General features: G+C 32.4%; 2 protein-coding genes across 3 annotated transcripts; both read right to left on the bottom strand.

The window, feature by feature from the left end:
- Positions 1-1298: 1298 nt before the first annotated feature.
- On the bottom strand, positions 1299-3349 carry LOC114184300 (F-box/LRR-repeat protein At4g14103-like). The gene is made up of 3 exons (XM_028071594.1): positions 2178-3349; positions 1922-2083; positions 1299-1846 (listed from the first exon to the last, which is right to left on the bottom strand). Exons 1-3 carry the CDS (start codon positions 3234-3236, stop codon positions 1529-1531), a joined length of 1539 nt encoding a protein of 512 aa, XP_027927395.1. The 5' UTR covers positions 3237-3349; the 3' UTR covers positions 1299-1528.
- Positions 3350-5459: 2110 nt separating this feature from the next.
- On the bottom strand, positions 5460-7611 carry LOC114185925 (F-box/LRR-repeat protein At4g14096-like). 2 transcript variants are annotated; one of them, XM_028073889.1, is made up of 3 exons: positions 6473-7611; positions 6211-6378; positions 5460-6133 (listed from the first exon to the last, which is right to left on the bottom strand). In XM_028073889.1, exons 1-3 carry the CDS (start codon positions 7538-7540, stop codon positions 5798-5800), a joined length of 1572 nt encoding a protein of 523 aa, XP_027929690.1. In that variant the 5' UTR covers positions 7541-7611; the 3' UTR covers positions 5460-5797. The 2 variants fall into 2 exon arrangements, with proteins under 2 accessions (XP_027929690.1, XP_027929691.1); XM_028073890.1 differs by having other exon boundaries at positions 5907-6035.
- Between the last annotated feature and the right edge of the window lie 6891 nt (positions 7612-14502).

A 14502-nucleotide genomic window follows, 5' to 3' on the forward strand; every position in this document is an offset into this window, starting at 1 on the left:
CTAATAATAATAAAAATAATAAAAATTACAGAACATAAGTTCTTTTTATAGAAAAAAGTTATTCATTAAATAACATTTAAGTATCTCTTCATGTTTTATGATTCACGCCACTAAAATGGAAATGCAATTAATATTTGATGCATGTATTAATAGTCATAACATGACTATTATTGCTTCAATCTAAATAGAAAGAAAGTAAGTAATTATTCAAATTTTTTCTATTTTTTATTTGATATGGTTTGATATGTTGTTTCATTTCTTCACAAATACTTATTTCATTAACTCTTAGATTCTCCAAGAATTGAAGTTGAGTCATTGTTTCGTAAGACGTTCTAAAGTATATAAATCGAAATAAAACTATGATTAGATTTTCTTAAGGGCACATGGAGATTTTGTACTCACAAATAGTAAAATTATTTATACAAAAGAATATAACATCACATCTATACTAAATTCTAGAAAAGATTTGAGTTTTTTCTATTTATATATTCATCTTATTCAACATAAAACTTATAATTCCCCTTAAATTTCTAAGAACTATTATTACTACCGTGAAAAACATGGCTATTTTAACAAACACTAATTGCTCTAAAATAGAAGTTGTTCAAATTCCAAACAATTATTTTCAATTTATGCCAACGGTTACCAAAAGATCTACCGGTTAAGTTATGAAGTTGTTTCACAATAATTTTCGTATTGACTACAATTCTCAAAATGAATTGAGATATAATAAGAACTATTTCATTGCCTTTTTAAATGGGAGAAGTGCAATGTTAAAAATATTTTAAAAAAGAAAAAGAAAACAAATTGTTTAAGATTTGGAGTTTTCTTACTTGTGCAATTTTTACGAGATATAAACATATCTTTTAAGTGGCATTTTTGGATTGCATTTCATATACAATTTTCAAGCTATTTCCTTAAAGATAATCCTAATCGAATGTTTTTTTTTTAATCAGCAAAAAAATTATATTGAATAAAAATAATTGAATTTTCCCAATTCATACATAACATAATATATAAAAAAAGAAAGACAAATAACAATAATATACCATTCCTTTTCTAAATGATGTTGAAAAAAACATCCTAATCGAATGTTTTATGATTATGTTATAAGTTTTTTACTCTAAAAAACGATCAATGTAAAGCAATTCCTCTCAACTCCTTTTATAATAAATAAGAAATTTTACAACTCAATTCAACAGCCATAACGACGAGTAGGTGGACTAAATAGTTCGGTTTTCTAATCAATTAATAAGTGAAACATAATATTCTTTTGCCAACGGTTAACATACAAACCATAGAAAACAAACATAATGTTTTATGCCAACGGTTAACATACAAACCTTAAAAAACAAAAGCTCAGTTGTCTCTTCAAGGAACACAATCGAATATAACAAAGACAATATGAAAAACCTACCAGCCGAAGAAGAGGTAGGTGGTGGTGTTCGATAGTAGAATATGACAGACAATATTAAAAACACAATAAAATAACATACTTTTACAGAGACAGAGTCGTTGCCGTGGACAATCATGGAGAATCCAACTTCTTGATGGATATAATCTTGGACTCCAAGTTCTGACTCAATATAATGTTACACTCTTCTGAGCACATCATGGAGACAATTCTCTGTTCTTGTTCTGGTTTCCAAATTCCTCTCAAATGATCTTTTCTCAGAAAAACAGTCTCTAGACATGGTCCATTGTTCATGAAAAATTCCACCAGCTTGTATTCCATTTCTCGACCTTTGAAATCAAATATTTCTAACCTCTTCAGATTTTGAACCATGCTTATAGGGAAAACAGATTCAAAATCCACATGATGAAAGTAGTAGTAGTGGTGAAAAACCTGTTTGCATGAGTGTGTATAAGTATCTGAAAAACGCACAACAATTAAACTGAAATACCACCAAACACTACTTACCTTAACCTTCTCAAAGAAAAGCACTTGAAGGTTAGGACAATTTTCAAACAAGTTGAATAACACTTGTTGAATCCTGCTATGCGGGAAAAGGTTACAATAATTAAGACTTATCTTATACATGTTTCTGAAAATGGGTACCACCGATGTAGATTCATACAGAGCCTTCAAACATATAAACAAGAATTAGATGACAATAACAAAGTTTCAGTTATTTAACACAAGAAGACAAACTAAACAAACAAAATTAAATTAAGACCTTCATGCTTTGTTCTGATATGTCGAGTAATCTAACGTTTTCCAAAGCTCTCAAAAAGGTAGAAGCGTCTTGAGTTTGAGGGTATGTTGAGGACTGAATAATATATTGAACATCCAAAACAACCTCATCAATTAAGGGAAGACTTTGAATCATGTTCAATTCAAGTACATAACCAGTAATGGAGAAGAAATTCAGATTTGGTGTATCCACATTCACTCTGTGACCTCCCGTAAGAGATAATGTCAACCTCTCAAGGCTTTCAGACTTCACAATGATATTCATTATCTCTGATTCATCCATCTGATCCCAACCAAGCCTCAAATTTTTTAAGGAGGAACTTGATATGCGAAGAGTTTTGACATTAGTCTCATACGAATCCGTTATGTACCCTATCATAAGTATCAGACCTTGCAGCCTAGGACACCCGTCGAGAAACCTCTGAGTAGAATTCTCATGCATCAATCTATATGGAATGAAGTGAGCATACTTTAAATTGGGCAACCAAACATTTTTTGGAACATCCCAATCCGCATAAAGGGTTAGACGCAAAATAGTTAGAGTCTCTGATGTAAACATTGCAGGTGGAAGAACAATGTTCAATGACTCAATTAATAAACTACAGGTAAGACGAAGATCGAATTGGTACACCTTTTGAGTGGACACTGCAGCAGCTGCGGACATCAACAATGATCTATAATCTTCTTCCATCATTTGAGTGAAATTACTCACAGATACCTTGAGAAACCAAACGGGTGCTTCTGGGTTTCTCTCTCGAAACACTCTACCAGCAAAGAGTGTGAAGATGTGAAACAGTCGAGCCTGCTCAGGAGGATTTCGATTGATATTGAAATTTAAACAAATGTTGGGAAGTTGTAAGAAGATGTCTCTCCAGGTTGTGGATAAAACTGAGGTGGCTGCAGCTTCTTTGAGTTCCAAGCATGAAAGAATGGAGAGAAGAACAGATTCGGGAAGTGCACTGAGTCTATCAATGTTATCAGATTCTCCATCTAGGGTTTCTTCTAGGGTTTGTTTAAGGATATTTGCTGAAGGTTCCGCCATTTCAGAGGGAATGGGTTTTTAACTTTAGGATGAGAGAAAGTGGAACACTTGAAAAGTCGGCGCAGTCTTTGCTTCTCAAACCCTAAGGAAGAGGGACATTCTAGTTTTATAGGCAGCGTGGAATTAGGGTTTGAACAAAGCGCGTTGAAAAGTAGACCTATGTTTTATGTATTTAAATTTCAATATATATTTAATTTGTAGGAAAAGACCCATAAACTGAAATCAAATCATTTATTTTATAATTACAGCTTCTGCTTATGATTTTGTTTAAAAAGTTCACTTTTAAGACATTTAACAAACTAGAAGTATGGAAATAATATACTATTTTTATATTTAAGATGAGATCCTGTAATAAGTTATAACTGAGGATTGTGTTTCAAACACTTAATTTTAGGTGGTTTTTGACTTTATTAATTTAAAACTGGTTAAACTCTATCGGTTAGTTATTGTACTTGTGTACCTGTGCAAAACATTAATAATGTTTAAGGTTACAAAACATTAATAATGTTTAAGGTTACAGTAAGAAGATGAAGTTAGAATGAGTTTATATAGATATCATTTATGAATAAGTGTAAGATACGGTTGGAAGATAAAATTATCATGAATTTATATGGATAACTGTTTTATAAGAATCTAGAAAACAAAAAAAAAGTTGTACGGTTATATAAACTTAATTGTCTTACAAATGGTGTTTGTTAGCATATGTGGTTAAAGATGAGTATTTAATTCATTAAACTCAATCTAGTGCAAAATTAAATTTTACAATAGTTTTGTAAAGTCATTGGTAGTTTCATTTGATTTTAAAAAAAAACAAATATAATTATGAAATAAAAATTGTAACAACCATAAAATTTTACTACATGTGTATGCCTACATGTGGATAGTTACACTTAACATGTCATAATTGTCATGGTATAACTATAAAAATATAAAATCCAATCTTGTAAGTTAATATGGATTAAAGCTTTTCAAAGGATAGAGATTTTATCTAGGTAAATTTATCTCAAAAGTTTAGAAGCACTCCTAATTAATTTAAGACTACATAGTCTTCAAGACCCTGACCAACTCCAAAGCTACTAGTCTTATATGTACCTACTGTACTCATGCATTGTACTATCGTAGAGAAAAAATAAGAACAACATATCAACACAAAAATATTAAGATGAGCCAATACATTTAAAAGGAGAATAAAAAAAAATTAATGACTCTGTAAATATTTGAGAAGGATTAAATGTCAAATATGTGATAAAAAATGTTACACATTCATTTTCATTCACAAAAATATGTATATATATATATATATATATACACAATTATCGACATAATTTTTTAGAAGACTGGTGTATTAATAGATCCACAAAAATATGTATATATATACACAATTATCGACATAATTTTTCAGAAGACTGGTGTATTAATAGATCCAGGAAACTTTATATCTATTATGTTTACTTTCAGTATTCTAATGATGTTCCAAATCTTAGGATAATGACCGTGGTTTAAAATTTTTTTAAAACACTTTTGTAAAAGATGAAAGGATGATAGGATGAGAAATATGTGTAATATTAAGTGTAACGAAAATTTGTTATATTCTAATTCATTTTAATTGAGTTTCGTCCAATTTCTTTTCAAGACCGAAGGGCTCTGCATAATTAATACATTATAATAAATATTATCATTGTCACCTTTGTTTTGTAGGAGTATTTAGAGTCACTCCAGACCATTTCCTTTATCTCCTCTAATATAAATCACACAAATATTATTGGATTACAAGAAAACAAAAATTTAACTTTTAAATATAGATTCAGGAAAACCACAATATTATTAGCATCAGTTTAACTACCCTGATACGACATAAAAAATTAATCTTTTAAAAAGAAAATTAAAAAAAACATATATAACATTATTTAAATTTTTTTTATTAAATAATTATTTGAATTAACGACAGTTTAGCAAATATTAACTAAAATAAATATTAAAAATAAATAAAATTATTATCAACTTAACGAACACTAATTTTATTTATTTAAAATATTCATATTTATTTAAGTAGTTATCGGTTAAGCAAATGTTAACTATAAATGTTAGCTGCATATATATTGTATTTCTTTGGAATATTAGCACTCACAAGTAATTTTATCAATTGTACATTATTAGAGGTATCAAAATTAACCTATCATGCTCACATAAATTAACACATCACAAATTAAATTAGAACTGAAGTGGATCTAACTCGATTCATTTTATAATAAACCAGAAATTTTACAACAGCCTAGCCTCAACCTACTAGGTTAAGATTGGCTCACTGACCTGTCTAAACAATAAAATATAATTTTTTTTTTCAACCGTTATCTTACAAACCCTATGAAACAAAAGCTAAGTTGGGTCTAGAAAGAACACAGTAGAGACACGGCACCACAAACCAGAACAGTTGTGTTGGACATAGGAGCTATGAAATATGAAAAAGACAATATCGAAAACCCACCGGTCGAAGAAGATGAAGGTGGTGGTGTTCGACTAAATAACGTACTTTTTAAGAGATAGACTTGTTGCCGTGGCTATCATGGGGATTGTATAGCACCCGACTTCTCTCTGAATATAATCTTACAGTCTTCTGAGCACGACAGGAAGGAGAGAAGTCTCTTTTTTTGTCTTGGCGTCCAAGTTTTCATAATTGCCTTCGGAATATCTTTTCTCAGAGCAACAGTCTCTACAAAATGTTTTTTCAGAGAAACAATCTCTAAAGAGCGTCCGTTGTTTATGAAAAATTCAATCAGCTTGTATTCCATTTCTCGATCTCTGAAATCAAGAATTTCTAACTCCTTCAGATTTTGAAGCATTCTAAAAGGGAAAACAGATTCAAAATCGATATCATCAATGAAGTAGCTGCTGAATACCTGTTTGTATATATGAGTGTGTATAAGTAACTGAAAATGCACAGCAATTATAAACTGAAATACCAAACACAAATTACCATTATCCTCTCAAAGGAAAGCACTTGAAGTTTAGGACAACTTTCAAGCAAGTTGAATAACACATGTTGCATCCGTTCACGGGGGAAATCATCAGAATAATCAGGGATAAGCTTTATCTTATACATGTTTCTGAAAGTGGGCATCGCCATTGTAGAATCATAGAGAGCCTTCAAACATATAAGCAAGAATTAGATGACAATAACAAAGTTTCAGTTCTTTAACACAAGAAGACAAACTAAACAAACAAAAATAAATTAAAACCTCCATGATGGGTTCTGATATGCTGAGTAATGTCAGGTTTTGCAACTCTCTAAAAAAGGTACAAACTTTTTCGGAACGTGTAAAGAATTCATTCAAATCTGACACCTGAAACGTATATGCAACATCTAGAACTGCCTCATTAATTGAAGGAAGACCTTGAATGATGTTCAAATCAAGCACCTGACCGCTAATGGAGAAGAAGTTCAGATTTGGTGCATCCACATTCACATTGTGACCTCCCTTAAGATATAATGTCAACCTCTCAAGACTTTCAGACTTCACAGTAATATTCATCTCAGTTTCATCTATCATATCCCAATCAACCATCAAGAGTTTTAAAGATGAACTTGATATACAAAGAGTTTTGACTTCAGTCTCATCCTCTGTTGTGACCCTCATCAAAAACATGAGAGTTTCTAGGCTAGGGCACCCGTCGAGAAACCTCTGAATAGAATCCTCATGCATCAATCTATATGGAATGAAGTGAGCATACCGTAGATTGGGCAACCAAACATTTTCTGGAACATCCCACCCCACAGAAAGGGTAAGAAGCAACCTGGTTAGAGTCTCTGATGTAAACATTGCAGGTGGAAGAACAATTGAAGATGTCTCGGTACTTAAATTATAGGTACCAAGATCAACATCAAATTGCTGCACCTTGTAAGTGTACACTGCAGCAGCTGCGGACATCAACAATGATCTATAATCCTCTTCCATCCTTTTAGTGAAATCCTTCACAGATACCTTGAGAGATGTAATGGGTGCTTCTGGGTTTCTCTGTCGAAGCACTCTATTAGCAAAGAGTGTGAAGATGTGAAACAGTCTAGAACGGTCAGAAGGATTGCCATAGATATCGAAAGCTAACTCAATATTGGGACGTTGTAAGAAAAGGTCTCTCCAGGTTGTGGATAAAACTGAGGTGGCTGCAGCTTCTTTGAGTTCCAAGCCTGAAAGAATGTGCAGAAGAACAGATTCAGGAAGTGCACTGAGTCTATCAATGTTATCAGCTTCTCCATCTAGGGCTTCATCTAGGGTTCGTCTAAGGATCTTTGCTGAAGGTTCTGCCATTATCAAAGGGAATGGGTTTTCTAACTTTGGGATGAGAGAAAATGGAACAATTGGAAAAGTCGGCGCAATCTTTTCTTCTCAAACCCTAAGAAGTGACTTTTTAACTTTATATATAGAAAGCGTGGAATTAGGGTTTGAGCACAGCGCCCTTGAAAAGTGCACTTATATTTTATGTAATTAGATTCCAATATATATTTAATTTGTAGGAGAAGACCATGGTGATGTTCTTTAAATTCATAAAGTGACATCAAATTGTTATTTTATAATTACAGTTTCTGTTTATGATTTTGTTTAAAAGTTCACTTGTAAGACATTTAACAAACTAGGAGTATGGAAATAATATGTTATTTTTATATTTAAGTTTACTTTTTCCTTTTTATTAATTTAAAAACTTGTTAAACTCTTTCGGTTAGTTATTATTGTAATTGTGCACCTGTGCAAGACATTAATGTGTAGGTTTATGGTTAGAAGATAAATTGAATGAATTTATATAGATATTATTTATGAATAAAGTTGGAAGACAAAATTACCATGAATTTATTGGATTTTTTTTTAACTATTTTGAATGAATCTAGAAAACATAAAAAATTTTAGAGTCATATAAACTTAATTATCTTACCATTATGTTTGTTAACATATGTAATTAAAGATGAATATTTAATTCAATAAACTCAATCTAGTGTAAAACTAAATTTTATTAGTTTTGTAAAGTTATTGCTAGTTTCATTTGATTTAAAAAAAAATATAATTATAAAATCAAAATAATTGTTACTCTTTAATTTGGTGTTAAATATTGCACCTATATGTACTATTTTACAAACAATTAATTATTTTTTTGCATCCGGCTCTCTCTTTCTTTTTATATTCTCAAATTTATCTAATAATAATAATAATAATAATAATAAATTATTTTTCAATCTTACATTTTTCATTTTTGCAATAATAACAATTATTATAAATTTATAAAATATTATATTGTTATAAGATATAACATATATAAATATATAATAAATAATAAATAATAAATAATTATATTAAAATAAATAAATGAAGAACACGCATTACTCAAATATTTTTTAAATATTTCTTGTAACATCTTATTTAATAGAGTAAATCTACCGAAAGAAAATATCACATATTTAATACTTCAAGCAAATAACCAAGCACAACTGAAAGACTTATCAAGATCGATTCAAATATACAATACAGATATGAACAAAGCCTCAATGCTAAAACACACAAGAATAGATAAAAGATTATACAATTCAAAATTCTTGAAACTTTAAAACAAAAATCAAGAGAGAAGGGAATAGAGACAAACACAAGGATACAAATTTTTTATATTGGTTCACTCAAATCTGAGCTACATCTAGTTTATCTAGGCAACCTGAGCATGACTTGCACTATTTCAAAATATTTACACAATCCACAAGATTACACTTTCAATATAAGCAAAAATACAAACCATGACTCTTGAATTCCATAAGAATCTCAGCAAGCACAACAAGATTCCACTTGCAGACCTAGAAAACCATCAGGTAACACCCAAACACTTGAGAGAGATCAAACCAGAATGAAGGCTCTCCCTAGCCAACCAAACATCTTTCTCTAAGTTCCTAAAACAATCAAAATTGCTCCAAGAAACATCAAAGATCAATCACCAAAGGATGCACTTTTGTATGATCCAGAGAGAGAGAAAGAGAGTTTTTCCTGGAATTCAGAAAGATTTCGCACTCAAAATGACAAGTCTTTTCTCTTTCTCTCTCTCTTTAGAAAAACAAAACTTAGAGCCAATATGTTAACATATTCAGCATGTTGATTTTTCCATTCAATATGTTGATTTAACTTAGCTTAAGTAAAATCAGCTGATTAAAACATAATTCAACTGATTGAATATGTAACAAATCAAATTACTGCAGCAAATCATTTAACTTGTTAAAAACCAATTCAACAGGTCAAAAGACACCAACCTTATCCTCGACATCTATACAATGCAAAATGGTCTACACTATGAGTATCAATCTTCAAGCTTTTTGTTCTTCATGTGAAATCTAGATTCAACACACACTCCAAACTTGATCAACACGAGAATCTTCAAGTCTTCACATCTTCATCACGTCTTAATGCAATGGCTTTATGTATCTTCATCAAATCTCCAATCATCAAATCTTCAAACCACTTGTGTTAACAATCCCCATTGATTTGATGTAGCCAACCTCCATTGAAGTAAATATGGCGTTTTTAATACGACGGTTCTTAAAAACTGCCATAATTTGCTTTGTAATATGACAGTTTTATAACTGCCGTATTCTACATACAAATTATGACATTTACAAACGCCATTATTTTATTTTAGACTATTATTTTTTTCATCTCGCGCCTATCTCTCTTGCACTCAATGTTTAACCCTAAAAGAAACGCAATCAACCTCCCACAACACCTCATTGTCAGCCACCGTTCGAATCTGAGATCTCGCAACCCACAACAACCACGCACATCGACTCTGGCGACGTTCACCGACACTGCTCACGTGACAAGAATTGCTCATAAGAACTCGTCAGAAACGCAAATCCATCATCATCGGAAACCCAATCCATTCACCGTCATCTACGTTCTGAATCCTCATTTTGGGACCCTCATGGTGAAGGATCTCAAGTTCATCCCTTTATTCCTATCTCTGTTTTTACAAGTTTTTGATTGTCATTTTTTGTAAATTAGTGGTTTAGGGAGAGATAATGTGGTTAGGGTTGGCATAAAGGTTTTGGTTTTAATTTTGATTTGGGTGCTTAGGGTATACTACAAGGTGGAGAAAGCAGAGAAAGCACTTTGGTGTCAAGTATTACACGTATGATTCTTCACTTCCTTTTTTCCATTTCTTTGTTTGCTATTGTAGGGAGAACCTGTTGATAGATTTTTCATTTGAAAAGTTTTTTTAACTTTGGAGCTGGTAACTCTAACTTCTTTTTCTTGTATATGCGCCCCTACACAATAGGTTGGCAAGATCCTCAAATCATTTATTGTCTTTTTTGAAAAAAGATGCATTTAGTTGCTTTTGGATTTTCAACTTATCCATTGTTAACAATTGAAGTTTCTCTGTACTCACAACGGTATAAAATTTGCCAAAGTTATAAAATAAATTTCCTTACAGGTGTTTTGCAGGTTATCCATGGATTAAAATTAAAGGAATGCCTCTGGATATTCTAGTGTTCAAGCTCATGAAGACATACATGCGTTCCTCCTCTCTACAAAAAGTAGCTTTATGAGTATGTATAGTTTTGAAATTGCTTTAAAATCAGGTTGAGTTGATTGTTGCGTGAATAATCAGAGTAATCAACCACTGAAATTTTGTTTTGCAATTCCAACTAGATGTACTCAAATTTAGTGGACTAATTAAATATTTGGAAGTTAGAAGTTAAAGATAGTAAAATTCTTTGATAAGCACCCAAGTATTTGAAGATTCCTATTGACTAAATTAGTTCTGGTACCACTTCATAATCACTCAAAAACTAGGAAACCCTAGTTGGTGAGAGGAGATAAAAAAATACTCAGACTTCACCTAACATTCTGATACATTCAACAGATTTGAAAATTTAAAATTAATCGACTAGAAAACTAACAAACACAGATAAATGCACATGCTTCCCCTTTCAATAGTATGGGTGTCATCCAGAATCTAGTTTTGTAATTTCTTAATTTAATTCCTTTAATATTTCCATTTCTTAATTCAACTTCTCCAATTTTTCTCCTCATTTTGATTCATCAAATATAAGTAAAGTAATGAAGAATAACAAAAAATGCAAATTTTTCATTAATCAAAGCAAACGATACACTGCAACAGAAACTGAAAACAAAAGAAGAAATTAGAAACTGATACATTCAATAGATTTTGAAATTTAAAATCAATCGACTAGAAAATTGACAAAACTTATAACAAAACAAAGCAACAACACAAATGCAAGGCATGATCCTAAAGGTCAGCACACTCAATCATCCTGAGAATTGTTTCTCGTTTGGAATGATGTTAGCAAATCATGAATGCCATGGATTTGGCCGTCAAAGTCATTGAACCTCTCATTGCAAAAGGGATGATGTGCATCTTGAGACATATTGAGTTCATGTAGTTGGTGAAGAACCATCCTCTTAAATTGGGAATACACATGGCATTTTTCTTCTAGAGGGTTGTAACAGAATAATGTCCATTGGTCCAATAATGGGTTCTTCTTCTTCCTCTTGATTTGCCCCACTTGGTCCAACTTAATGGTCGTTGGCACCACCAATTGCAGCACCACCAATGCCTCTTGCAGTCCAAACATTTCCAACCTTGGTAAAGCCCATTTTATGCAGATTGAGATATGAGGTCTGATTCAAGATTCCTGTAGACTCTTCCAATTCATCTTCCACATTTACTCCAAAGTATTCAATGAATTTAGAAACCAACACCACATAAGGAGGCCTGAAATTCATGAGCCTTTTGGCCTTTAACATCTGATCACGAAGCACAAAAATCCAGTCCACTTGCACATTGTTTTGGATGTAGTACATGAGAATCAAGTCTCCCTCATTCAAGGTAAAATGGTTGCTTCCACATGGGACTATGATTTTGGTGATGATCATAACAAGGAGCCTCTCACCCACCTTGAGACAACCAACATGGAAGGTCTTGATCTCAACACCTGGATTCTTCAAACATTGCCTATACCAGGATTCTTCAACAACACCAATTTCACCTTTCCTCAATTTAACTCGTCTTTGATTTAATACAGCAACATCCTTTCAAGCCTTCTTGGAAATATCCATTTAAACCCCTTTGACACTTGACAACATAGCATCATTTTTTAGTTACAGGTTGGTGAAAAATACATTCACAAAGTTAGGGTATATTTTCCCCAAAAGCTCAAGGAATGTCTTCAACTTTTGGTGCTTAAGCTATTGGAGGAGAGTTTCAAACCCTTCAGTTCTTAGCCATGAATATCTCAGCTCCTTAGGAATGTTGATATGTTTCCTGGTCATCCCTATGAGGAACACTTGGATGTTATCCACATTTTCTTCAAAGCATGCTTATATTCTCCCTTCGTGTTTGGGATTTAGAGAGCTAGGAGTGGAGGAATGGAGTGTTCTTCCTCTGATTGGACATGACGTTGTTGATGACAAGGCATGGTGACTATAGGTGTGGCTATTTCTAAGAGATGTGGATGCAAATGCATGTTTGCAAGTGCAATATTTATAAATGAACACGTTGAATGCATAATCATTTAGTTGAATTATGCAAATTTATTTCATTTAATTCTGTTTAGGTTACCAAAGCAGAGTAAATGCATCAGAATTCAAAATCAAATTAAAGCATTATGTTTCCAATGAGTTTTTATGAGTAGATCAATCAGTTCAAATCATGTAAGGTGCATGTACATTGGAATCACACAACATACATGCTTTATGGTCAATACATTCAGAAAAAGCAACAAATAGTTGATGCAATAGCTGTTAAGAATAGTATCTGACCATGTGCCCTTAGCTTTGACCTAGTCAACTTTTGAATCTATTTTATTCAAATATTTTCTATTCAAGTGAAATCAACACATAGATTCTAAAAATCAACAGATTGAAAGTCCATCAGATCATAATTCTCTGCATACAGAATCTGGTTAAGTGAAATCAACACAGATTCTAAAAATCAACACACTAAAAGATATGACATATTATATTTTCTTCATACAGTGACTGTTTAAGTGAAATCAATGCATAAAATTGTAAAATCAATAAAGTAATTATGATAGTTTGTAAGACCTGTGAAAATTAATTAATTAATTAGTAAATGTGGGTAGAAAGAGCCTTTATGACATTAATTATTGTTTGATGTGATGTGGAAAAGTACTAGTTCAAGTGGTTGAGAGTACTTGGGTTCAAGTCCTATGTATGCTAATTATGTGTTGTTGTTTTATTATTAATTTTTAATAATATGTATGAGTATGAAATTGGTATTGTAAGCTTATACTGATTGGAGTGTATCACAAAATGGGAATTGGTAAAGTGGTTGTGCTTTATAGGTTCAAACTTGGTTGGGAAAGAAACTAGAACTTTATTTTTTAAAAGTGTAGTTTTGGAGGGAATATGAGAGGGTAAAAGAAAACCTAGAAGGGGAAGCCGAGGGGCTGGAAAACATCCTATAATGCCCCTAAATGAGAATTAAACACACTAAAAAGCCCAATTTTTCGTTTTAGTTTTGGACCAATATTAGGAGACCTATAAAAGGTAGAATCTGGGAGAAAGAAGGGTTTTCTTCACTTTGGTTTGTTCTAGCTTGGGAGGAGAGCGAAATTTGGAGAGTGAGAGGTTGAATTGGGGGTGCAAGGGCTGAAGCAAAAAGGTAATTGTGAATCAAGGGTTCTCAATTTTGATCAAGAATCCAGGTTAGGGGAGCTTGTCTTTGTGCATGTAAATTAACTGATGTGTGTGCTATGATTCTGGATTATTGTCTTTCTCAAATGAATTCTGAATGATGTAAATTTCGTATCCTATGTACTGTGATTGTGAATTGGTTGGCTTGACATTTGGGTGCAAAGCCTTTTATGCTTATATGGGTATGATAAGGGTTTTGGAATTGAATGGGTAATGCAGATGAAATCTCGAGGTGTGGTAGTTCAAATGGTTATATAACATGCTTTTGAGTGTTGCTTGACATTATTCTTACGCTTGGTAATGATTGAGTGGGGTTTTGGTTTAGTTTTGGCGAATTATGTGTGGGAACAGACTCGAAACCCTGCAAGTCTCGCCCAAGCGGGTCCAGCTCGCCTAAGCGAGAGTTACAGAGTCTCGTTTTTTATTCTGGTTCGTGTTTTTCGCCTAGGCGACCAGGAAAAGGGTTGAGCGACTTGGTCTCTCGCTCAGGCGAGAGGCACTCGCCTAAGAGAGGTCGCGAGGAAACCTGGATGTATTGAGCGCAATTTCTCGCCCGGGCGAGAGGT

This window comes from Vigna unguiculata, chromosome 5, assembly GCF_004118075.2.
Source record: "Vigna unguiculata cultivar IT97K-499-35 chromosome 5, ASM411807v1, whole genome shotgun sequence".
Classification (NCBI taxonomy): domain Eukaryota; kingdom Viridiplantae; phylum Streptophyta; class Magnoliopsida; order Fabales; family Fabaceae; genus Vigna; species Vigna unguiculata.

Excerpts from the sequence above, each read along its gene's own strand:
- LOC114185925 (XM_028073889.1), bottom strand. The coding sequence starts at position 7,540 with ATGGCAGAACCTTCAGCAAAGATCCTTAGACGAACCCTAGATGAAGCC. Across the intron at positions 6,379-6,472 it reads TATCAGAACCCATCATGGAG|GCTCTCTATGATTCTACAAT; the intron begins GTTTTAATTTAT and ends ATATGTTTGAAG. Across the intron at positions 6,134-6,210 it reads TTTCCTTTGAGAGGATAATG|GTATTCAGCAGCTACTTCAT; the intron begins GTAATTTGTGTT and ends ATATACAAACAG.
- LOC114184300 (XM_028071594.1), bottom strand. The coding sequence starts at position 3,236 with ATGGCGGAACCTTCAGCAAATATCCTTAAACAAACCCTAGAAGAAACC. Across the intron at positions 2,084-2,177 it reads TATCAGAACAAAGCATGAAG|GCTCTGTATGAATCTACATC; the intron begins GTCTTAATTTAA and ends ATATGTTTGAAG. Across the intron at positions 1,847-1,921 it reads TTTTCTTTGAGAAGGTTAAG|GTTTTTCACCACTACTACTA; the intron begins GTAAGTAGTGTT and ends TCATGCAAACAG.